At 51.8% G+C, this 25,858-nt stretch overlaps 1 protein-coding gene across 4 annotated transcripts in view; it reads left to right on the top strand.

Annotated features, from left to right (window-relative positions):
- The window catches only part of AMOTL1 (angiomotin like 1), a 148,142-nt gene extending 124,864 nt beyond the window's left edge, over positions 1-23,278 (top strand). For all 4 annotated transcript variants that reach the window (XM_035009357.1, XM_035009358.1, XM_035009359.1 and 1 more), the window contains 6 exons: positions 2,835-2,984; positions 6,797-6,987; positions 12,003-12,128; positions 12,806-13,032; positions 15,806-16,066; positions 17,404-23,278. In XM_035009357.1, the coding sequence (XP_034865248.1) occupies positions 2,835-2,984; positions 6,797-6,987; positions 12,003-12,128; positions 12,806-13,032; positions 15,806-16,066; positions 17,404-17,510 (1,062 nt within the window). In that variant the 3' untranslated portion in view covers positions 17,511-23,278. The remainder of the gene's footprint in view (positions 1-2,834; positions 2,985-6,796; positions 6,988-12,002; positions 12,129-12,805; positions 13,033-15,805; positions 16,067-17,403) is intronic.
- Positions 23,279-25,858: the final 2,580 nt, after the last annotated feature.

Raw genomic sequence — 25,858 nt, 5'->3', positions numbered from 1 at the left:
CATGAAGCCTGACTGTGGACGTGGATCGACCGTTTCTGAGGTTCGGGCTAGGGGATTCAGACTACAGACACGATGGCCGAGAAGGAGGAGTGGCCTAGGCAGGAGGACAGGAGCCTGCTGCCCCGCATCTGCCAGCCCCCCATGGCAGCAAGCCCCCCAGGTCATGGGGCCTGACCTGCGCAGAGCCACTGCCGAAAGTAGAGACTCAAAGTCTGAAAGAGGCCTAAGTAAGATATTCCACACAAAGTACTGACTTTGGTGGTTGGCTCACAGCAAACAGGGTTGTTACTAATCCAACTGTTGTCGAGAATGAAAAGCGACCCCTTCAGAAGACCTCTCCTGACGCTGGGTAACTCAAGTGTCCCAGCAAATTCAGCATCGCCGTTCAAGCAGCTTAACGGGAAGGTTGTTAAGTCAACAAAGGGCTTGTTTGCTAGAAGCCTTTGAAACCCACAAGTCCTATAGAGGAACTGCAGTTTTAAGACTAGCGCGAGGACCCAAGCAGCAGCCCCAGAGGATTCTCGTTTACCGCTGTGGAACTCATCAGCTAGGACGTACGTTTGGCAGAGAAAGCGACCTTAATCCCTAAAGGACACAAGGTCTGCTTTGAGGACGGGAGGCCAGGATTCCTCATCATGAAATTAGTCAGGTGCCATCTCCACGTGTGGAGCCAAGGAAAAATCATAATTTTATAAAAATCTTTTAATTTTATTATTTCTAACAAAGTACAAGTTAATTGCGAACTCCTTAAAGATAGGTGTTTTTTTTTTTAATCACTACTGTGGGTGTTCTTGTCATTCTAGAAGATCTTTGATTGTGTGTAGCTTCTCCAGAATCTCTCTTTTGTCTGCTTTCCAGTATCACTCCCCGTTCTTATTAAAGTTTCTTTTGAGGGGTCTTAATTCAGTTCAGATAGCTCATACCGAGTGCTTACGCTGACTCCAGGGCCAGACTCCAGTGAATTAGAATCCTGATCCTGGCATGTGTCAGTGTGTGACTTTAAGTCATGTAAGCTCTTCAGTTCTCTCTCTTAGATGGAGATAACAGAGGAGCTGTCCCTTTACTGATATCGGGAGGATTTGATGAGATCATTGCATATAAAACACAATGCTTGGCATGGAGAAACTTCAACAACATTGGTTGATGTGAACTCTTATTCTTAATCATCCCCATTCTAATATACTCCTTGCTAAACTAAAGGCTGAGACAAAGGTGAATGAGACAGATCCATGCCTTCAAGGATCTTGTAGTTGATTAGGAATAAGAGCTCTCCATTCAACAAATATTTCTTGAGTACGTACTGGATGGCGGGTACTGTTGCAGGCCCTGGGGACACACCGTGTACCTCGGCCCAGCAGGGACCGAAATGCACAGATCTCATGGCCCTTCTGTTCTAGTGGCTGCACACATGCCCAGAAAACTGCATGTACTGTGTAGGGTAAGTAGTGTATGAATGGGACTCAAAATGTTTTCTCAGCTGAATCAGCTTCTAGCACAGAAGCCTGCAGTTAGTAAGTCCTCAAATGTCTATCCAACTGAATCAAGTCATCAAAAGCACAGTGAATGAAAGGGCCCAATGGAAAATGATGCCACGAGCAGGTTTAGAAAAGGCCGTGGGGTTGCTGCCCACCTGCCCCCCAAAGGTCAGAAGCACCTCCATCTTATCCAGTGACTGTGGCCAGGGTATAGGCAGAGCTCCCCACGGTGCTGCCTGCGAAGTAACAAACGGCTGTTTGCAGCAGGCTCTTCAACCACTAGCATGTTCCCACTTGCCAGTGCAATCGCGGGCCGAGCTCAGGATCTGAATCACCGGCACGGCATCAGCACACCCAGGTGCAGACAGGAGCTACCATCTGGTATCTTCTCACCCATGACGGGATCAAGTCAACGCCTCAGCCTGGCGTTTGGCATGAGCTGATTCCCAGAAAGTTAGAAAGGGGCCTGGGATTTATGGGCATGAGCCAGGCTCCTAATTGGAGGAAAACAAAGTCCGGGAGTGAGAGTTGAAGTTGTCAATCTTGATTCTAAATTCCGTGCCTGATGTGACATTTCCATAAATCCTTTTTACCTCAATTTCCATCTCCTCGGTTATGGTGGTGGTTGAGGGTTCATCGTGCCCTTCCTGTCTCTCCAGGGCTGTCCACTACCCCTCTATAAAGGGCTCAGAGCTCTTTAGAAGAAAGTTACTCCGCAAATATCTACAATAGGACATTTTATCTTTATTCACACACAAATGTGTACATACACCTACAATTTCTTTGTGATAGAAAGTTACAGTTATTATAGAAGATTTGAAAACTTCAGAAGAGAATAAGGAAGATGAGAAATTCCTGTTGTGCCATACAGATAAGCATGGGGGATGCTTTTAAGTCTTTCCTTCCAGTCTTTTTCCGTGCGTTGATGATAGGCAGGCAGGCGGAGCTGTGAGCATGTATAGAATTTTTGATTCTGGGTTTTTTACTTAACATTATAGAATAAGCTTTTCCTTGTGGCCTTAAAAACTCTTTACTAACTTCATTTCCAATGTCTGCAAATGCTGTCATGATTAAGCAGTCACCGAGGATGGAGCTCAGAGCTGGACCCGTGGCTGAAAGCAGGTGCCCTGGTAGGGGTCTCTCATTCCAAGCATCCCATCCGTTCTAGGTGTAACTGGTGGCCTTTGTGTCAATCCTTTCTGTCCCAGCACAGCAGAGGGATGGCATTAGGGAAGGTCCATGCACTCGTAGTTCAAACAGGATCCCCAGGTAATCTGACCCCCGACCCACCCACCTCCACCCCAGCTTTGGGAATTGCCAGTCTAAGTTCTCTGCTCGTCTTCACTGTCCCCTGCTCAGTTACGAGAGAAGCAAGCCTATGTGGAGAAGGTGGAGAAGCTCCAGCAGGCCCTGAGCCAGCTGCAGTCTGCGTGTGAGAAGCGAGAGCAGATGGAGCGGAGACTGCGGACCTGGCTGGAGAGAGAGCTGGATGCGCTGAGGACCCAGCAGGTGAGGCCAGGGCCACACATTCCTCCAGCACCCTGCTGTGGTTCAGGCTGTGTACTGCGCATTGCAGACTCAGAGGGGGATGAGAACTCTCCCTGTCCCCAGCGAACCAACATTGCGGCCAGTGGAGGAACCAGGCAGTCCACTCATTGCAGTGACAAAGGTCCTAAAGAAAGAAAGTGCTGACTGCCGGGGGCTTGGCACAGGGGAATGCGACTGTAGACAACTTCACAAGGGAGGACATTTGAGTCAGACTTTGAAAGATGAGTTTGTTGGACATTCTGGGGGACGAACATCAGAGGTAGCAGAGGATTTTGCGTAGGGGAGAGAGGTGCGGAACAGCATGGCATGGAACAGCATGGCACGTTCCAGGTGTTCCGGCTGCCGCTAGCTGGTGGGGAATGCACAGCGAGGTCGCTGCTGAGGAGGCAGAGGCCAGCTGGTGCAAGGCATCTGTCAAGTTGAGAGATTGTTCTTGTTTCTGTGGTCAGCAGAGAGCCAATGACTGGGAGCTCTTTAAGCTGGAGAGGAACATGGTACAGTGGATCAGAGAAAGAGCCATCTCATGGTGTCAGGAGGACCTGGAGGGGTGAATGTGGAAGTCCGGGGGGCCAGCCTGAAGGCTCTTGGTGCCATCGAGGGTGTCATGAAGTGGGATTCCATGTGGGAGCTAGTAAGAGGGTGAAATGAGTCAGGTGTGATCATGAGTGAGTTTTCAGAGATAGAGGAGAGGAAGGAGTTCAGGACTATCCCTAGGATATAATACTGGCCATAAGCTCCTAGCTCTTACGCCTTTCCTTCTTTCTGTCAGTAACAGCTGTCGATATAACCTAGCTGCTAAAAGCTTAGAGCTACACACCCCAGCCCGGGTCCATGTGTGCCTCAGCAAGGAAAGCTCTGCAGCTGGGCTGGGCTCCATTATCCACTGGTCAAAGGCTCCTGGCTCCAGAGAGAGCCTGGGGCTTGTGTGTCATCAGCCAGTGCAGTGGGCAAAGCCCTCTGTGCAGCTGCTGGAGGGTGTGCTCTAAGCTGGGAACCAGGGAAATGCAAGGCAGGGCTTCACGGAATTATCTACTGGATAGAGCATAGTGGTTGTGGTTGGAATACTTGAAAACACTTGAAAGCATCTGGTCAGGCCAACTCAGCTCTTTCTCATGGCAGGCACACACATTTTGCTCTGGGTGTGTGTACTTGGCTAGGGAAGGAGGTGTTAGTGAGATTGCCCAGAAAATTAAGGATCCCACCCGGCCTCCCACCATCTTGGCTTAGTTGCTAGCTCGTAGGAAGGGTGAGTCTGTCTCTGGACTTCCGATCCATCTGGCCTGTGCCATATGCCCTGGTATTTAAGGCCCACCCTTGAGTTCTTCTCAGTTACTGAGATCTTGACCTCCCCAACTTGAAGGTAGGCTTCTCTGGTGCCTGGTACCATGCTGGCATCTGAGGGATACTTACGAGTCTGTGGCTGACAAAAAGAGCGCATCTCAATACTTAGAGCAAAAGGGAATATTCTTTTCCAGTTAATGTGCCACCCACACCCTACAATCAGATTACTTCTCCTTGGATCTTCTATTTTGGGTGCTGCGAAACCAGACTCAACTCCATCATCCTTGTTATTATAAGGAATCTCCCTCCACCGTAGGAAGCGAAATCGTACTTAGCATCATTAGAAGCTGAGAGGAGGTAGAAGAAAGATGAAGGTAAGTGGAAGGGAAATGAACACGTTTAAGAATTCACCATCTTCTCTTTCTTGCAAAGAGCTCAAGATAATTGTCACATCTCACTACCACGGTAGCCCCATGAGGTGGAAGAGAGAAGGGGGAGAATGTTCTCGAAGAGGGAAATGAGGCACAAGGCAGTTGAGAGACCAGCCCAAGGTCATTAGCTAATTAGGACATTCCTCCGAGGTGAAAACCTGAGGGATGGAGATCGTATCTGTATCGCTCCCTGTGCTATCCCTAGCACCAGGTACGTGTTCAGTGAATATATGTGCACTAGCTGAGTGCGCAGCAAAAGCCGGCCTGCCTGACCCTCAGCCCTTTTTTCTGGCCGGCATGCTTATCCATTCGACCATGCTGTGTTCGTGTTCTTGAATGTTGAAATTCATGCTTTTATTTAAATAACTCTTTTTTTTTTTTTAAAGATTTTATTTATTTATTTGAGAGAGAGAGTGAGAGAGGGAAAGAGCACAAGAGGGGGGAGCGGGAGAGGGAGAAGCAGACTCCCTGCTGAGCAGGGAGCCCGATGCGGGACTCGATCCTGGGACTCCAGGATCATGACCTGAGCCGAAGGCAGTCGCTTAACCAACTGAGCCACCCAGGCGCCCTATTTAAATAACTCTTAATGACCTGCATCGGGGGCCCTGTGAAGAGGTGCCATGACCTCATGTGAGGCCAAGAGGATTTTGCAGAAATCAGCCAGCTGAGATGCCATCACAAGGGAGTGAGACAGAAAATGACAGGCATAGATGACAGCTTAGCCAAGCTGTGGGGTCTTTTTCTTGGACGGTTTCTGACAGCAAGGGAGCTTCTCATCTCAATGGACTGGTTCATTTGTCCCCCTGCCTGAGGTCAGTGCCTGGCCAGACGGGGTCAGTGGCTTTTTGTACAGGCTGATGAGGACAGTTACGAGCTTTCTGCTCTATTCTTGCCTAAATGTTGGTTACTGGCAAGCAACCACCAGATTCTAGAATATTGGTAATTATAGCTTTAAAAAACTGAATAGAAACATGTGGGTTATAGAAAGCCCCTGGGCCCATTTGCTCTGGTCTCCCTGGTAGGATTAGATTCTGTGCGTGCAGCTCACTCGCCAAGCTGTTGCTCTGGGTAATGGGTGTGGTTCCCGGTTAAGTGTTCAGGGACCCCTCACCTTGCACCCAGCCCTGCGTTTACAGTTTGTGATCACCAGAAAACACAAGGAATAACGGGGAGAAGTCATTCTTTTCTGAAGGCAGAACCTCCTCAAAACCCCGCCGTCCTGCAAGTCATGCAGTTTAGAGGAGATAACATACCTGAGTTAAAAGGAGGAAAGAAACCTGAAACGTCAATATCCTCACTTGCGAGCGGTCCGAATAACACAACCGCTTTATTTCCTATCTCCCAGACCCAGACGAAAAGAAAGGGCTGAAAAATTAGCTTGACTTGCATTCGCGGATTTCCGGTAGCACTTTATTTTGGTTAGCCCTTTAAAGTTAATTAAAGGCTTTCATAGGCAGTAGCTAATTTGCTCCTGAGGCCCCTCAGTGGGGCAGACAGTCCTTCCTCTGTGTCCCAGATGACAGCCTTGCACCCAGGGGAGCATGTACTTCGGGGCATCTCGCTCCCCTTCCTTTGCCTTTCCATCCTAATTTCCCAGGCTCAGGGGCAACAAACAGTGGGAATCAACTCCTTGAGCTCTGCAGAAAATGCCCTATTCCAGCAGGCCAAGACTTCATTCCTGTTGTTGATTTTGGTCTAAGTGAAGCGCAGGATGGGACAAACTGCTTCTAGTCCTGCAGGGCTGTGTGGCCGGATGGACCCTGGTCCGATGCTACCACTGAGTAGCTGAGGGAGTGAACAGCTCATTCTGCCTCCCAGAAGCTGAGTTTTCTCACCTCTAACATCGGGATAAGGTCGTCTTACAGAGTTGCATGAGAATTCGGGGTGGAGGAATTTGGACGGTGACCCTTGGCGGTAGGACCTGAAGGGTTTGCATCGTGCCCATAGGAGAGGGAGCAGGGACATGAAGACAGTGTGGGAGTGGGCTGTGGGGTCCGCACACCCTGTTTCTACGGTCTGCCCCTTTCCCACCTCAAGATGCGTATTTCTCTTGCTTCTCAGAAACATGGAAACGGCCAGCCAACCGGCATGCCAGAGTATAATGCCCCGGCCCTCATGGAACTTGTGAGGGAGAAGGAGGAGCGGATCCTGGCCCTGGAGGCCGACATGACCAAGTGGGAGCAGAAGTACCTGGAGGAGAGTACCATCCGACACTTTGCCATGAACGCTGCGGCCACGGCAGCTGCTGAGAGGTGAGGCCTGCCTGCGGTGCATCCAGAGGATGCGTTCAGTCGCTGAGAGCACCCCCACGCAGTGGGATACTACGTGGTCCTCAAGAGTGACATCGTGCAAGTATGTCACGCTCTCTCTTAACAGCATGTATGTGTCATGGGCCAGATGAGATTTAATCCTCGTTAAACGTGGGCCTGACCAGAAGGTGGGGCTGCGTCCGCTCCTCACCTGGTTCAGGTCCCACCTTCCCAAAGGGCCCAACACGAACTGTTAGTAGCCTCGTTTTGCAGGTGAAGAAATGAGGCTCAGAGCAGTGTGCTGGTGTATTCCCAGTCATGCTGGCCGTGATCGCTGGGGCCTCGTGTTCCCTGGAGCTGTATGTGACCCGAAGCCTGGTTTCTTTAGGTTTGAAGTTTTTGCTGTTGTCAGTTATTACCTCTGCTGCTTTACTTCCTTTTTGTGGGCACACAGCCTTATCCTCCCTTTAAAAATGAGCTTAGGGCGCCTGGGTGGCTCAATTGGTTGAGCATCTGCCTTTGGCTCAGGCCATGATCCCGGGGTCTGGGATTGAGTCCTGCGCCGGGTTCCCTGCTCCACACGGAGTCTGCTTCTCCCTCTGCCCCTACCCCCTGCTCGTGATCTTTCTCTCACAATCTCCCTCTCTCCGATAAATAAAATCTTTAAAAAAAAAAATAAAAATGAGCTCAGAATGCTTGATAATTGACAAAGGAATTCTGTTAAAGCATCCTCTTGTCTAAATGAGCAGGTGCTTTTCCCTGACTGCTGGGGCTCACCTGCACACAGTCTTGTCCCCCCGACCCCCACCCCTGACTTGAGGGGCCGTGCATCTCACAGTCAGGGCTCCCGCTGCCTCCCTGCCCTACCACTTGGCTGTGGGCCCATAGATGCCCTGGGCATTTCATTCACAGTTGTTTGAGATTTATCAAAGTTCAGGGTCAATATAGGTGGAGGAGATCCTCAAATCTCAGAGGAACATCCACGAAACTGGACTTAATACGGGCCGTGTTGGGGCGCCTGGGTGGCTCAGTTGGTTAAGCGACTGCCTTCGGCTCAGGTCATGATCCTGGAGTCCCGGGATCGAGTCCCACATCGGGCTCCCTGCTCTGTAGGGAGTCTGCTTCTCCCTCTGACCCTCCTCCCTCTCATGCTCTCTCTCTCTCATTCTCTCTCTCTCAAATAAATAAATAAAATCTTTAAAAAAAAAAATACAGGCCGTGTTGAACCCTTTGGGAGTGTGGGACCTGAACCAGGTGAGGAGTAAACACTGGATGCAGCCCCATCATATAGTCAGTCCCACGTTTTGGGGGCCCTGTTATTTTTTTCTTCAATGGGGAAGAGAAGGCCTGTTGGGCTGGAGGGCGTGGGGGTACTCTATAAGGTCTCGTGGCTCTCACATTCATTACTCATGTAGAAAAGAACCCCCAGGAATGGTACCTCCAGTGGTTCCTCCCCGGAAACTTGGAGAGAGAGCGGTGCGATCCACGAGGCCACAGGTGCTCGCACCTGGAGAGACCTTGCAGACTCGTGCGGAAAATGACCACCGGGGATCGATTTCTAGCGCTTGGTTACATATGTCTGCGTGAGGGAAAACAGCCCACGGTAGCCCCTCTGAGCGAGACCTGGGAGCCGGAGCAGACCTTCGAGAGGTGTGTTGTGTGGCAGAACCTCAGAGTGATGGTGGGAGAGCTGGAGGGAATTGCAACCTCTGATCAGTCCTCCTGCCCAGGGTGAGAACAGCGAAGCCTGGAGTTTTACAGAGCTGAGAGGTGTTTCTTTTCATCTTTTTGTTCTCTAAGGCAATAACTGCCCAGACCGTTACTGAGGAATTTGGCCTTCTTTGCCAGATTGGGTCTAACGCCCAGCTGTTGACGATGGCCCTGGGAGTTGTCTCGCTCTGTGGGGTTTTTAATGGCGGGAACACTGTCCGGGCAGGCGGGGCACCCCCATTCAGGGCTTCTTCCTCTGCTGCCGGCTGTGGGCATGTGATTACGCATAAGCCTTTCCGAGCGTCACTGACTTCCTTCACAAATTACCTAATTTCTGAAACAGAAATGGTAATTCTTGGCTGGTTAGGAGCAGAGAACCACCGGAGTCCACTGGCTGAGGACAGTAGAGCCCCAGTAGCTGTGTAAATGTGCTACTTTGGAAGCGTGACACGGGGGCCTTTGTGTATCATTGTCGTCTCCGCTCCCCGTGCTTTATCAGGTTAGATGCATGTTTGGGAGCCTGGGCCCCGAGAGGACAAATGGGACTGGGATGTCAGATCAGAAGTCAGAGGATGAACAGGTCTGAAGCATAAGACCCCTGTGGTGGGCACCGGACAGATCCCACCTTCGGCCACTCACTTGTGCTAGGCCCTGCCTTGCTCGTCACCCTCCAGGCAAGGGACACTGGTCTATTGCCCGCAAAGAATGGGAGTCCGGCTGGCAGCTCTCCTCTGCCCCGTTTGGAGTCTCAGATGCACAGGTGGATCAAGGCCCTTCCACCAGTCCCCCTGCCCCCCCTTCTTTGCTTCCACATGTGTTTATTGGGCATCTAATAATTCTGTGGGAAGCTACCTTCCCCTTCCTGACCACTCCTTCCCACCGTCATCGGGGGGAAAGTCAGTTCAGAGGAGGTCAGGTGGTTAGCGCCAATCTTCATGTTCCTTTCAAAGAAAATCTCTGTGATTTTGCACTGCTTTTCTTTTGATAGAAAGGGAGAAAGGGGAAATGAATTTTTGAGAAAGGTCAAAATTCTGAGCTCTTGTCTAGATGCTACGTGGCCACATATGAACTGGTAAAAATGACCAGCCATTCGTCTTGTAACTTTCCAGCCACTGACGCATGCTTCGCATTTATAAGCAATGATTTTTAAAGAAATGATTTTTGTTTACCAAGTGCTTTCGCCATCTTGGTGCATTTCAGAGCCATTGATCAGAATTTTGAGGGGTTGGGCCTTTTTTATGGTTTTGAACCTTTTTACAAATTTCAATGCAATGTAGCTAATGTTTTAGAGTCTTATGTGTGTTTACCTTGTGAGATGTTTGCATCTAATTCTTCCTGCTATCCTTACTTGGCAGCATAAACATGAATTTTTTAATTGGTGTCTGGCCTTGTGTGAATTTTCCAAAAGTAAATTGGTTGAAAATGTTTTCTCTAGCCACTAACTTCTGTGGTGATGGTTTTTGTGCACTATAAGGTGAATTCATAATCGGCAGAATTTTCCTCAAAATTCTGCCTGCACAACAATACAACAAAAACCACCACCAACAGCCCCTGATGCTCAAGAGCACTTCTTCCAAAATGCTTTTTTGGCTGTCCGGACGTTTAAAGCTTTTGCTTGTTTTCTATGTTAGTTGGCCTTGTAGTTTATTTTCAGTTGCATTTCACACAAATACCACACTCTCACATGCGCCCACTTTGTTGGTTTATTTTATCTTCATGCCTTTTGCTGAGGCCTTCTTCATAAAGACACAGGAAGTGGGGCGCCTGCCTTCAGCTCAGGTCATGATCCCAGGGTCCTAGAATCGAACCCCACATCGGGCTCCCTGCTTAGTGAGGGGTCTGCGTCTCCCTCTGCCCCTCGCCCTGCTCGTGCTCTCTCTCTCTCTCTCTCTCAAATAAATAAAATATTTTTTAAAAAGACACAGGAAGCTTCAGCAGTGTAGAGTGATGGCTCAGGGCATGGACAGAAATATCTGGATTTGGGGCGCCTGGGTGGCTCAGTGGTTAAGCGTCTGCTTTCGGCTCAGGTCGTGATCCTAGGGTCCTGGGATCGAGCCCCTCATCGGGCTCCCTGCTCGGCGGGAAGCCTGCTTCTCCCTCTCCCACTCCCCCTGCTTGTGTTCCCTCTCTCGCTATGTCTCTCTCTGTCAAATAAATAAATAAAATCTTTAAAAAAAAAAAAAAGAAATATCTGGATTTGAATTTGTCTCCACCTTCACTGAGTGTTGTCACAAAGCCACCTAGCCTGTTTGTTCACCTGTAAAATGAGGATAATAACACCAGCTACCCAGGTTGCTGTGAGGACTGTGTGAGATGCCCTGTGTAGCGGGCTTTACCCCGTCCCCGGCATAAAGGAAAAGCTCATTCATTGATAGCTGTCAGTAGAGAGATGAAAGAAGGGGTTCTCTTTGCTATTCTTGAGTGTTCCAGAAAAGAGCTATTAAGATTTTAAATATGATTGCGACATTGGAATATGAAGTTAAAGAGATGTGAGATCTTTGGCTAGGCCTTTTATCAATTTGGCGTTCACTGGTCTGAGACACTAGTGTGCCTTGCAGTCTGAGATATACTTAGATCACTTAGATGCCTCCGTTATCTTCCTTTTCCCAGTCGTCCTTAATTAGGAGTAATTAAATTACCAAAAACAATGGAGGAGTAGTTGACTTTGACCAGACACCTGCTTCCAGCTACCCTGCATTTTAGTCCACCATGTCTGTCCCTCCCTTCACTTCACCTCCTTGACTGGACTTTTCAAGGACAGGGTATGTCTTCATCTTTCTGCCCTGCCGCCCAGTGTGGCTGTCACACAGGGGCTCATAAAGCTAGAAGTGAGCTAATGTGCAGGCACAAAGGAAGATTTCGGCTGAGCCTCACCATCCGAGAGGACCAGTGTGTGTTTCCAAGTATTTGCTGAGTCTCCATTTTACTGCAAAATACTGAAATCGCTGCTAGGTGGGTGAGAAATGGAAATAGAACTTTGTGATTGAGAAAGAGTAAGTATGAAGGAGTATAAGCATGGAAACACAGATACAATAACAACAGCACCCCTCTATCAGTAGGGGTACAGGAGGGGTCCACAGCTTAATACCCGATGTCCTTAGCAGCAGGGGCAGGGAATTTTGATCTCTGGATTTTATTCTGTTTTCCCTAGACACTATCTTCATTCTGTCAAGTTTAGGGGGAGATTTGGCCAGGATTTAGGAGAGGGGGAGGGGGGAAGGAGTTTGTGGAAAGATACTGTCACGTGGTGCCCATGGACGCCTCCCCAGGAGCATCCACATCATTGTCTGTGTGTCCTGTGTTCCCAGGGACACCACGATCATCAACCACTCGAGGAATGGCAGCTACGGCGAGAGCTCACTGGAGGCCCACATCTGGCAGGAGGAGGAGGAGGTGGTGCAGGCCACCAGGAGGTGTCAGGACATGGAGTACACGTAAGGGACTGCCGTGTTGTGGCCGCACCACCGGGCTCCGCTGTGGCCACTCTCCTCAACTCCCCCACGGGACCCGCCAGTCCCTTCCTGCTCTGAACAGCTGACGGTCTCAGCCAGTTACACCCAAGTCAAGAAGAGAAACTAAGTGCTTTCTGATTCTCATTTTGGGCCATCAGGGGGATAAAATCCTTTTTTCCCAGAAAACCTGTCCATCTTTTATTTTTCTTTTCTCAGAAAATGGGGACATTGACTTTAGTGGAAAGCCAACCCTGTGTGAGGCTTCAGGGTTTTCGAGTTTCCCTACTGCCCCTCCCGCCCCCGCCACCAGGGACCCGAGACCCTCTGAATTGGTCCCTGAGCACACCTTGGTCCAGGAGGTCCCTGCTGGGAGGCCACAGCCATTCTGTCTTTATGTCCTTGGGGTCCCAGGAGGTCCCAGAGTCTCTGGAGAGGCCAGAGAAAGCGTGCCCTTCTGATCTGCTACAAAAGTTCCATTTTGTACAATTTGCAGATTACAATTTGCAGTCTAATTTGCAGATTATTAGACTTAGGCTGCACTCAACTCATCATCCCTGAGTTATATTTCAAGTCCCTGGGGCAGCCCGAGAGAAATGGTTCGAGTTTTTTTAGCCAAATAGTTTTTGATTGTGACTATTTGGTTTTATTTTGTTACACAGTATTAAGAATCTCCATGCCAAAATCATAGAGAAGGACGCCATGATTAAGGTCCTTCAGCAGCGGTCCCGTAAAGACGCCGGGAAGACGGACTCCTCGAGCCTGCGTCCCGCCCGCTCCGTCCCGTCCATTGCTGCGGCCACTGGGACCCACTCCCGCCAGACCTCACTTACCAGCAGCCAGTTAGCCGAGGAGAAGAAGGAGGAGAAGACCTGGAAGGGGAGCATAGGTGAGCCCCAGGCCTCCTTGGGCCAGGATCTGAAAAGCAAGAGCTACACAAACGTGGAGAGGCGACCTCACCTGGTGGAAAGGGTTCTGGCTCTGCCACTCATGAGATGCAGAAATGTCGCTGAATATCTCCGAGTCTGTTTATCCATCTGTAAAATGGGGAGGATAATCAGTCATGCTTCAGTCGCGGAAATTAGATGAGATATGTAGAAGCCAAGCTAGATTACAAGAGTAGCTACTGGCCATGGGTTGATTCACATCATAATTATTGTCATTGCTGAAAGTTGAAGTGACCCTCACAACATAAAATGTGCTCATGGGAAAAGCCCAGAGCCATCAGGCCTCTGAACTTGGCTCCACTTCCGCTTCTGTGTCTAGAAAAGCAAGGCCATGTCTGCCCTGCTTTCTGCCGTGCGGCTGAGGCGAAGGCAGAACGAGAGAATGGGGAGAAAGTACTTCAGAAGCAGTGCTCTCGAGCATAAGGGGTTGGTGGGTGGTGGTTTTTGTTGGGTGGTTGTTGCATGGGCAGAATTTTGAGGCGAATTCTGCCAATGTGGTCCTCCTTCGCCGTGGTGGGTTTCCTAGGGTGCGGGTGGCCCCCTTGGAGGGCTGGCTGAGTCCCGAGCGGAAGCAGGCGGGCCTCCCAGACACCCATCTTCTTCGCTCTTCCCCTGCACTCCGATAGCTCGAAGGGTCTGGCCCTTCTTTGATGCCGCTCCTCGGGTCAGAGTGTGTTTTGTTTATCTGTGGAGCTGAGAGCCAGTCTGCCTCAGCACAGAACCCCAGAGGAGCCTGGCTGCTTTGTGTCAAAGGGGAGAAGGGCTTCCAGAGTGGCCCTGACAGAGCTGGGGGATCAAAGGCGCGCAGCCAGTCCCTTCAGCAGCGCCTGCCCACCAAGGGAATGTACTTCAAAGAGGACGTGTGTGGAGAGCAGCTGGGATCATCTGAGACCCTCCCAAGGACCCGTAGCTCCCTCCCTGGGTCAGAGAGCCTCACGGGCAGTGCTCAGGCAGGTCTGGTGAGGGGGTGGGGAATGTGCCCGGCCGGGACGGATCGCTCCCTGGCAGAGGCGGCTTGTGACGTCCAGCCAGGCAGGCAATCCCTCTGGGTCTGGGTCTGTCCCCCATAGCATTTGGCGTGTCGGAACCAGGCCTGGGAGCCCGGGGACCTGGATCGTAGGACGAGTTGCTGTGTTCTCTGCACTGGTGTTCCTTCTCATGATTGCGACTGTCCACACGTCACAAAAAACCAAAGGGGACTGACTCTCTGGGGGCCTGAGCAGAGGCACACATTCACAATTCCCAAACAGTTCCCACCATCTCTTGCTTCATGGGCTCTGGAAGGAGGTAGAGGTGGCCGAGTATACATCCCTGATGGCCCAGGGCTCCCCGGTGGGATGACCGGCTGGTGACTTCATTCCACCAGAGCATCCTTGTCAGACCGTGGAGGTTCGACAGGCAGGGTGATAAGGGGGCCGGAACACAGGCTGGCCTCAGAGTCGGGTACAGATGCCTTTGAATCCCATTTCTGCGACTTCTTAGCTGCGAGAGGTTCATTTCTCTGAGCTCCCCTTTCCTTTGCTGTAAAACAAGACACAGGACAGGCCCTGTGTCAGAGGAGTGTTGTAAAGTAGAAAGTGAGCTGGTGTGAGTGAAGCACCTCGCCTGAGACCCTTGTTCCTCACAGTGCAGTGGGAGGACCCCAGCATCCTTAGAGAAGCGGAGCTCCTTAGAGAAGCAGAACCCCCGGCCCGCCCACTGAGCCAAACCGTCATTTTCACAATATATCCAAGTAATGGACACACACGTTACACGTGGAGAAGTACTACTGTGGACAGACTAAACCGCTCTGTGGTGGTTTATGAATGGGCACCTTGAAATAGCCCTGGCCAGGATCCTCTGTGGATTGCTGGCTGCTTAGGTGAACGGATACTTGATTGTGCTTACTACCACCTTTTCTGTGGGCTAGTGTTCTGGGGCGCCGGCGCTTTCCGGCGGGCATGCCCTGTGTCACTGTTTAGAAATACAGACGCTGTTCTCCTGGCCGGCACACCCCCTTTCCACGGCAACCTCCGCTTGGGGCAGCAGGGGGGAGCAGGGCTAAATGACCCGGCTGGCTCCCTGCTTCCTGGGGGCTATGGCTCTCCGCTGCAAGGGATCCGCTTTGGGGAATAATGTGCACAACTCGGGGTTGCCCTGACGGGAAGCGTGTTTGGTTTGGAACCTGGGCCTGCGGGAGCCCCTCCATGACCAAGAGTGGGGCGGTCTTGTGGGCTGCTCAGAAGAGCTGCAGGCCACTGGCTCTGTGTCGCAGATCCACGAAGCCTTCTGTGCGTAAGCACACACGCGCTGCTCAAGGCTAGCCCCCCTGGGCCGTAGGATGGCATCGTCTCTAGAAAGCCTGGCAGGAATGCCCCCTCCCCTCGACACGGGCTGTTAGGCATCTCTCACTACCCTGGGCATGATTTTATCCCGCTGTTCATCATAACTCATCATCACCAGTTTACGTAACAACTTTTCTCCTCCACAGAAGAAAAAAAACCCACATAGTTTTAGAGAGGGGACTAGGCCTTTCTTTTTTTTTGTTAGGTCCCTCAGTGGTTGTCCTCCTATCAGGCACATGATAAGCGCTTATAAATGCACGTGGTAAATGAGCCAATGAATGAATAAAGCAGTCCTCCATCGAGAAGGAAATGATCTCCAAGACTCGGGGGGTTTTTTTGGTTTGTTTTTGTTCAAAGAATGGCATTGAAGCCGCTGTCCTTGTGCCCTCAGGGTTGCTGCTGGGGAAGGAGCACCACGAGCACGCTTCGACCACCCTGGCCGCCGCGCTGTCCCCCAGCGCCTCCACCACCTTGGCCGGCAGCGCCCACGCTAAGACGGGCAGCAAGGACAACAGCACCCAGACGGACAAGAGCGCTGAGCTCTTCTGGCCCAGCATGGCCTCCCTGCCCAGCCGCGGCCGGCTGAGCATGACCCCTTCCAACAGCCCCGTCCTGAAACACCCAGTGGCCAAAGGGGCTGCAGAGAAACCGGGTATGAGCTTCTTCCCTCCCTTTACCCAGAGAAAACCACAGAACTCTGGCCAGGGAGGGAGCCTTTGCTTGGGACCTGGGGGTGGGGTAAGGGGAGGTGGGTACCAGGGGCCCCAATCAGCTCCCACTTCATGGGGTTCTTTATAATTATGCTTACCCTAATGCACTTTATTCTTATGGGAATGAAATACGTGTAGACACTTCTAATTGACTGCCATTTAAAGAGTACATAACTTGAAGGTACCCTTTTAATGAATGCTTTTGTAATCAGCCCTTTCCCAGGGGGTGAGAATCGACCCCCTGCGGGGTGTTAGGGAATTAGGTTCCCCCTGCACCCCCAGTGTCTTGGGAGCTAGTGCCAGATACCATACACATCAGAGGCACCAGGTATGTAGATATTGCCTTGGAGGGGTTCGCCCTTCGGGGATTCAAGGTTGGGGTACCCTCCTGAGTGAAGGGGAAGGCAGATTTCACTGCAGGGCAGGTAGACTTCGGGCACATCCCTCAGGCCAGTAAGAATGAGGTGCTTTAAAATATCTAAGAGAGGACAGCCTGGGCGGGGTGGGCTTGCCATGAGTCCAGAAGCGTCTAGGGAAAGACCAGACGTGCCTTTGGATCAATCTGAGTCATGGGGATAGCCCTCTTGAGTTCTTTGGAGGAGGTGGGGCTCTCGGGGGCATAAATTAACCATTTCCTCCAAGGGGCTGGTTTAGTTTCATCCTCCCAAAACAGACAAGGAAACACAGCATTGTCTGTCATTTTTTCAACATTTAATTCTTTTTTTTTTTAAGATTTTATTTATTTATTTGTCAGAGAGAGAGAGAGAGCACAAGCAGGGGGAGCGGCAGGCAAAGGGAGAAGCAGGCTCCCCACTGAGCAAGGAGCCCGATGTGGGGCTAGATCCCAGGACCCTGGGATCATGACCTGAGCTGAAGGCAGACATTTAACCCACTGAACCACCCAGGTGTCCCTTGAATATTGAATTCTTGAGACACACTTTTCCAATGCAGGGAACATGTGAAAAGGACGTGGCTTGTAGGCCCAACAGTGCATGGTTTTGGGGAGAGGGACAGTGGCCTCGAGGGGGTCCTCACACACATCCCCAAGGCCCTCTTCACCCACTTAACCTTTCCCAGCACCACCCTGGTTCTGTTATTTGTGTCTGAATCCCAGGTCCTATCATTTTCGCTCTTCTGCACTGGGGGCTGGGTTCTGCGGCCTCCCCCACAGACGCTGGTGCTGAGCGCTGGGACTAGAAATGGGTCCATTTTAGAGAGAGCCAGTCAGGCCCGCGCCCCTCTGCGGGACAGGCTGCTGATGTCCCCTTCTGTTTGGCAGAGAACCCTCCGGGCCACGGGAAGTCCCCTGACCACAAAGGCCGCGTCAGCAGCTTGCTCCACAAGCCCGAGTTCCCTGATGGAGAGATGATGGAAGTTCTCATCTAACACTGGTGTCCCTGCTGCTTTCTGTGAGGGGATCTTGACAAACGAGGAGCGTGGCCGAGAGGGAGAAGAAAGATCGAGAAAGTTGTGGATGGGAAATCAGGAACGATGTGAACTGATAAGATCTTAAATTAGTAAGAACACTTTTTATAAACGTTTAAAAAAATAATCCGGAGACCTACATGACTGAAGATGAGGAGAATGCTATGGATTCGTACCTCATATGGTGGAAGAGAGAAGACACATGTAGGTTTGGAAACCAAGACGGTCACAGGAAGTGGGATTTTCACTGTATAGAAAGTGTATCTCTTGGGGAGGGTCTGTGTATACCCACTCTCTGGCTATAAACACATAAACCTGAACATGGATCTTCCTTGAAATATCCCCATTCTCCTTGCCTCTTAGCATGTTTGTTTTTGTTTTTTTTATTTTTTAAGAAGAACCTTCTAGAAATCTCCGAGAGCCCATCTCGGCGTCATGTAATGTCACCTGTGCCATCGGGGTTTCCTGTGAATGTGTGTGGGGTTGGCAGTGAGAAGATGTGTCTGCGGGTGATGGGAATTTAGCAGGCGGTTCTCACCAAACTCCCTGCTTGGTTTGGATTTTCAGGAGATGGCGGGGCTTCTTAGCTTCTGGGTTCAGCCATAAAAATACAGAACAGGAAGGGAGCATTATGATCTTGGTGCTCAAACTCCCTAACTGCTCTGAGTTTCATCTCTTCCTCTGCTTTATTCTCTTTCATTTTACTCTTCTTTTCTTTCACTTCTTTTCCTTGTTACTACAACATGGCGGAATTCCTCAGGTCTGGGATTTATTAGAGCAGAGTCTGATCTCTGTTTAGTAGTGACCAGTGGGACGGAGCCATATGCTGGCTGCCTGGCTGCCTCCCCGACCTTGGAGTCATTAGGCTCATTGTGACTGGGAACTAGGGAAGTTCTGATGAGGCGGAAGATTCCACGGTCACTGGCCCTGGCTCTTCTGTCTCACAGCTGCTCTCTTGCACAGAGCCTGGTTTCTACCCTCTGTTGGGTTAGTAAGACTTTCAGGACTGCCCTCCAGCAAATGAATGACACTTGACTTGGTGGCATCCAGAGATTCACCCGACAGCTTGTACCACTTTCTAGAGTCTGTGGCTCATGAGCATATTCATCAGTCTCCCCACCCCCTCGCACTCCTCTGGTCGCTGTGGACAAGCACACAGGTTTCCATGTTAGCACATCAGTGTTTGTCATGAATTTGCTCTGTGACCTAACGGGCCAGTATATATACAGTGCGGTCACGTGTGTCGAGGTTTCGCTGTGGGACAAGTTGACCAAAGTAAGCCAGAGGCACCGTGTCGAAGAGCCAGGAGTGAGTGGGGTCGTGGGCCTCTAACTCCTCAGACACTGGCTTTCTTTACGAATCTGAGAGGTGCTGGATCAGGGAAGAGGAGAAGCTAATCAGGCTGGCAGATGTTCTTGCGGGGTCCTGATACTTTCCTCCGTCCAGGTCACCTGGACGCTTCTGAGCCCAGGGCCCTTTTCTCGTGCTTACTTAGGGAAGGAAGAAAAACGGCCTCCGTCTGAGACGTTCTCAAGTGCCACCTACATAGAGCCCTGAACACAAGACTCCTCCTGGAATTTTGCTTGGGTGGCTTCTTTTAGAGTTGGTCTTTGGGGTGTAAGGTGGGTGGAGTTGTAGCCTCCCCAGATAGTAGTGGTGGAGGGAAGACTGCAGTGTAAACTGCAGAGGAGGAAGGAGGATGACAGTGGCCTCGGCCAGAGCGGACGTAGCCAGTGTGACAGTGAGCAGGAATCACCTCTTCCCCAGCCCTGCTCTGCAGTGGGCACTGACCTCTGTGCCGCACGCTCTTGGCCTTCTCTGGTCCCCTCAGGCCCAGGAAGCCAGAGCGGTTCTGGGGGCCAGGCAGCCTGCCTCGTGCCGGGGCCGTGCGAGTGTGGATGCGGGTGGGGATGGGGCAGGAGGGCCCGCCCCAGTCTCGGTTCCCCATCACGTTTTACAGGTGGTGAAGTTTAGGCGATGGCGACTCTTTCTCATAAGGATGTTTTGACCCCTTAATTAATGTTGGGAATGGACCAGGAATGAATGAATGCAAGTGTCTGGAGATAGGAGGGCAATCTCCTCTGCCAGTCCCTGCAACCCACATCTGGGCCACCTCAAACTTGAGCTGTCTCTCCTAGAAGTGGGGGAAAGTGGGAGCCACAGCCCAGTGTCCCCCAAGCCTCGTCTCTCTGCTCCAGCACACCCTTCGGCACAAGGTGCCAGGCTCGGGTGCTGCCCTTGGTCACCCAGACCGCCAGGGTATTGTCAGAATGCAAACACAAACATCACCGTTTTTCAGTTGTGCTGTGATCTTTGGCAGTCTCTTTTCTTCTAACTTGCTAAGACTCTGCTATAAGAAAAGGGATCTCTAGCTTTCAGATGCATTCTTTTCTGGGAGATTTCCTGCTATGCCAGCCCTGCCCCCCCACCCACCACCCCCCACCCCCACCCCACCGCCCCAGTGCTTTTCATGTTCACAGCTTTCTGGAAGCCTTGCTTGCACATTTGTTTTTGTTTTTTTAATTTTTTAAGAAGAACCTTACTTTCAAGATTAAAGTAAATGTCTCCCTCCAATGTGAGGACGGTTTAATCAGCTTGCTTCTGATGTATGGCTCAGTTGGGCAGAGTAATTAAGAAGATGGGCAGAGCAAGAGATCACAAACACTGAGCACCTGCTCTGCGTTCTGGGCCATTTACAATCCTTGATCTCATTTGATGTTCAGAAAAAGAAATACCAGCTCTGTTTTTTGGTGCTGGCTGTGGGCAAGCAGGGCGGTGAGCACCTTTTAATGAGTCCTCGAGCCACCTGGAGAGCAAGGGCTAGTTTTAGCCTTATTTCAGAGAGGAGAACACGGGCTCAGGGAGGTTCAGTCCCTCCCCAAAGGCTCACAGCAGTGGCATCTGAACCAAGGGCCTGAGAAGAGGGTAGCTGTGCCCCCGTCACAGGCTGGACTGCCACCAGCATGGGTCACAGCCATCTTTCAGGCCACGTCTTGGCCGCCTTCGGCCCCGTCTGTGATGTGTGCTTGTGCGCAGGTATGCACACGCGCACGCACACGCATAGCTGCCGCACTGCTCGGGGACTAAGGAAGAGGACCAGAGCCCAGGACTCCTACAACTGGCCCTGAACACGAGGTACAGACGGAAGGCTCCACGTTCCATCATACGCAGGGCCACAAAACCCATCTAAAACACCCTCGTGCGCTGTCCGGAGGCCTGGACGGCGGGACTCCGTGGAGTCGGACTGTGGCCCTCGCGAGTCCCGTCTCGGGGTGAAGGGTAAAGGCTTTGGCTTCGCGTGAAGACCTGCCGGGGTAATTCGGGCCTCCTCCCGGAATGGGTCGCCTGGCAGTGTCTGCACGCTGGCCGGGGTATCCTACGGAAGAGATGCCGCTGGGTTCCAGCAACCCCTTCCAGAGCATGTGCAGAACCTTCTCTTGGCTTCTGTGCTACCTGCCGGAGGCCGGTGGCCAGTGCCGGTGTGGAATTGGGCCCCTTCCAGGCAGGCCTGCAGGCCAGGGCTGCCGCGTCCGTCGCAGGGCTTTGGCTGGAGCGCACAGAGCAGCGGGGCCCTTCCCTCCTCCGTCCCGCGGGGCTAGCTCTTGGGAACGCGTCGTGCATTTGACTGCCCGGGGTTGGGGTCCGATAGCCAGATAGCGGCTCCTTAACAAATTCTGATCTTGGAACAGAGACCTCAGGGGAGAGGCTGTTGGAATGGCCGCTGCGGAGGAGCTGGCCATCACTCCCGTTCTCCCCGGCGGTCGCCCTCAGCCCCCTGTGACCTCCTGATGCCTGGGTTCCCCTGATGGGAAGACGAGCCGGCTCCCCTGCAGCCTCGCGAGTTGCAGAGACCGCTGCGAGCGCAGACGTCAGGGGAGGCTGCGGTCCCAGGAGGCAGTGAAGAATAGATCGGGCTTTTAAAAGGTGTCGGGGCAGGGAGCTCATGCGTGACTGCGTGGAGCTCCACCCGTTTTCCAAAACCAAAGTCCTGCTCCAGTCGGCGCTGGAGTCGGGGGAGTGTGCTGTGAGCTGTGAGTGAACTTGGCCTCCTGAGCAAAAGGGTCCCGAGGCCATGGTGAGTGGGAGCCCGCGGATATTCTTAACCGGTAAAGCCCTCACGTAGCCAGAGGGTATCCAGCCCACGGCTGGCTTCTTCACATCCCCAGGCCCGCGGCAGGGTAGATGCTTTATTAATGTGGCTTCTCTTCTCTTCTTTCTTGCTAATTAATGGATGTGTTTAAAATGTCTTCCTCCAATGTGAGGACGGTTTAATCAGCTTGCCTCTGATGTATGGCTCAGTTGGGCAGAGTAATTAAGAAGATGGGCAGAGTAATTAAGGAGCTTCCAGAAGTTGACCAACTGGGAGCACGTAAAGGTCAGCATTTCAGTAAATGGATTTCTTCTGGAACTAAGGAGTCGATTTTTCTCTCTTCCTTTTAAGTAGTATATCCTTTTCTTGTTTAGTAATTTAATGATATATAAAGATGTGTGTCTATGTCTGCATATGTATGAGGTATGACTACAAGGTTGTGTGTCGGGTTGTCTTGCTTAATATCCGGAAGATCCAAGTATTTCATCTCACCCCTTCCTTAAACGGTGACCCTTTGGGAGACTCTGTGCTGATTGCTGTCCCCAGGAGAAACAGTTTGCAAACGCCTCTGTTAGAATGGCCTCTGGGACCTGGCCCGTTCCTTTGATTATCCTCACAGATGAGAAATCTTCATCCTTTGAGGACGGATTTAAGTTTGGAAATCATCCCAATTGAATAAATAACGATGGGTGATGAAGGTCATACCATTTTACGTTTCAAAAAAGAAAAATCCCGAAAATGTTCCTTGGAATGGGTCTTTGGACTCCTGGAGCCTCTCAAAGTGACCCCTTCCAAGGAGGACAATAGTCATCAGTACATGTAACTTCTAGTGGGTTCGCTTTTAAAAATCTCTTCCCTTGCCATGCCTTGTATGTGTTCTCCTCTCTGCATACGCAGATGGAGGTGCGTATTCCTTAGTAGAGACCTCCAGTAGGTGCTCTGGAAAGCCCTGTAATACTTAAGTGCATGTTATTGTCGTGTAATGCGATGACTGAAGTGTTTCTTTGTCATAAAACTCTGCTTCTTCACAGAATTAAAATACTCTTCTCAATATAATGAGGTACATACACCACATTTTCTCGTATCAGCTCTCAAAGCATCGACGATGCCCAGTGGTGTGTTTACATGTGATTTTGCCTCGGATTCTGGTCGCGTGGAGACACCTGCAAGTATTTATTACAAAACAGAATGTAAGCAAGTTTATCCACAGTGGTTTTCTTGGAACAGAGGTGTTTTCCCGGTTCTGTGGAGGGACCGTGGAGCCTCCTTCTTCACGGGGCACCTACAGAATCTGTGTGAAAGTCTGTGAACCACGGGCAGGTGCGTGCAACCACCTCAGCCAACGCTCGGACAGCCCTCGGGCACCCGCTCTCTCCGCCTGCCATGTGTCGTCACCATGCTTGGTGGCAGCATGCTCTGTTCCCTCCAGTGGACTCTGGTGTGCCCTTTCGGCATCTTCGTCCTGCTGGTCCGTATCGAAGGGGTGTCTGCAGAGCTGCACAGCCAGGTGGGTGTGTGTGCCAGTCGGGGGGAGCCCCCCACGGCAAATGTTGATCCTGTTGGTCAGCCAAAGATTTTCCTATTCTTTGCTGCTTAAACTTGTGCCTTAATATTGTATATAATAAAGGGATAAAACGGCTCTTCTTTCTCTCATGCTTGCTCTTTTCTATCCCCCAAAATTTACCTACTCGTTGAGTTTAATGTCCTCTCACTGCTTGGAGGCAGCCTCGCTCACCGTTCTGCTTCCAGAAGCATCCAGTGCCCCCCTTCGTGGGCCTCGAGCTTCCACCAATACCCACTCTTGATTCTCGGAAGGAAATGAGTCATCCAGGCCACTGGAGCTTGCCATCCACCCACTCCCAGCTCCTACAGACAAATAAGGAAAGGGGAAATGCAGGGGGGCCGGGCCCCGGGGGACAGTGTTACTTTGGTCACATCTGAGTGTCCTCTGCTGGGGTTCCTGGCTTCAGGGCCTGCCAGAGACCACTGTGCCTCGGGGGAATTAAGCCAAACATCTGAGTCTGGGCTGGAGTCAGATGTATCTCTGCACCCCACGGTGGACATGGGAGATGGATCTGCCTTGTTCGTGTCTTGGTGTCACAGGAAAAGCGAGGCGCTGTGGGAGAAAAGAGTCACGTGATGAGCTGGTGAAAACTATACGGGAGCCTCAGCCGCTAAACAGGAAAACAGAAGAAATGCCGAGAGTCCCCACCGGCAGTCCCCTCCCAAGGAGACAGCGACCGGGGGGACACTGTGGGGGAGGAGGAGGTGCCCTCTGCTCGTCCTCTGCTCGTGCCTCTCAAAGGGACGCCTCACTTCTCACCCACCCCTCGTGGGTCCTAGCATGGGGGGAGCTGCCCCGAAGTGAGCTCGGGGAGGCCATGGGACATGCCTCTAGTCCCCCAGGAATGGCTGGTGTGATTTACACGCATCACCTCCTCAGTCCTCACCACAACCTAATCATCCCCACTTTACAGGCAAGGAAACAGACAGAAACAACTTCGAGCAAGTAACGTGCAGAAGGTGACAAGGCGGGATGTGAACCCAGGTCTCCCTGACCCAGAGCCCCTGCACTTGCAGTAAAAGGGGTAGGGGCTGGCTGGCAGGAGAGCCCAAGCTCCCACCTGCTTGGGTTCTTACCTGTCCCGCCTTCCACTCGAATGGGGCTCTCTGCAGGGACCCCACATCTCTGCCCACGTGGATGTAAGTCGTGCAGCCTAAAGGACACACTGCAGCTCCCCAGCCTCGCCTGTCAGGACCACTCTGGGAAGACAGCCTGAGGACTGCACTTGATCTGGGGCTCAGATGGGGACCCTCTCGAGCCGGGATCCAGCTCGACCATCTCCCTGCCCTGACCTGGTGCTTGGAGCTTGTGTGAGGCGCCCCCGAGCTCTGACCTTTCTCGGGCTCTTAGACACCACAGGAGAGAAGCCCCTGCACCCCCAGTTCTGTGTGGCTGCCCCCGGCATTGTGGTACCCTGAAGGAATGCCTCCTCTCTCCCGAGATCCTGAGCTGGGGGGGCCTCCACCCATGACAGGGGTAACAATGCCTTTTAGATTTCTAGACATGAGAGATGAATCAGGAGCCCTGAAATCCCTTTCTTAAAAAAGGTCTGTGATGATGGAATAAAAAGAGCTTTCTATCCCCAAACGATGCTACTGTTGGATTGTTTCTGTCACCCTTTTACGGAGCATGGCCGTGTCTCCCAGGAGGCAGACATCCGACACGGTGTCCAGGTGGCTCAGCTGAGCTCTCTTGACCAGCCTGTCGCCCTCCTAACTCTTCCCTTGTGGCGTCCAGACCAGGCCCTCCCCATCTGTCCAGGGGTGACTTCCAAGGTGTCAATGTGCAAACAGAAGATATAAGCTCCCAGACAGCGGTGTCGGGTAGTCTGGAGTAAAAGAATGTGAATCCTCATCCCACTGTGGGGAAATCAGAGCACATAACCTCCCATCCTGACTGGTCTCGCCCCTCTGACTGTGTGAGGGACAGCGGACCGAACATTCCCGAGCAGGCTTTTGAACGCCGTGGCCTTCACAACCGCCAGGGTGGATGGGAACCGACGTCGCCACCCGAGTTTCAGACGAGGAAACGGGCCTGCTCGTCCCTGCTCCCTGTTCTCTCCACCCACCGCCCTGTGGCCTTCGACTTCCGGGAGTTTTTGTTTTTAATGGTTTGTTTGCTTATTTTTGTTTTTCATAGTTCTGAGGAGAATTGGTAGGCAAATGGCTCATTGAAAATAAAACATTTTTGAGGCTCTTTTTGGCAATGTGGTATTTCCAGCCGAAGGCCTGTGGCCGACAGAGAGGCTGGATCAAAGCCTCTGGTCTGTTTGTGAGACACAGACTTCAGCTAGAGCGACATGTCCCGGTTCACACGGGGGGCGCCCGGCGGGCCACACAGGGCCGGGGCAGGGACCCTAAGGTGCACGCCGTCACGTGGCCTGCTCTGGGGCCGGGGCCCCCAACTTGTTCCTCCTCAGCCACGTCCCAAGGCCTCAGAATTCATGGTCCAGAGATGCTGAGTGTCAACAACAGGGCCTTGGTTTTCTGGTCAAATAAAGTCCTTGACTGTACTGAATGACCTCCATGTGTGGCTTCCCAGTCACCTGAAACATGGCCGCAGCCCCCACCTGGGGCTTTCCCTGCCACAGTCTCTGCCCTCCTGGCAGCCCCATCCCGTCTGTCCCCTCCGCTAGGAGCCCAAGTCACCCTGGGC

This window comes from Mirounga leonina, unplaced genomic scaffold, assembly GCF_011800145.1.
Source record: "Mirounga leonina isolate KUSES-001 unplaced genomic scaffold, KU_Mleo_1.0 Mir_153, whole genome shotgun sequence".
NCBI lineage: Eukaryota > Metazoa > Chordata > Mammalia > Carnivora > Phocidae > Mirounga > Mirounga leonina.
Note: the sequence above shows the minus strand (reverse complement) of the source record. Positions and strands in the feature narration are given on the sequence as shown.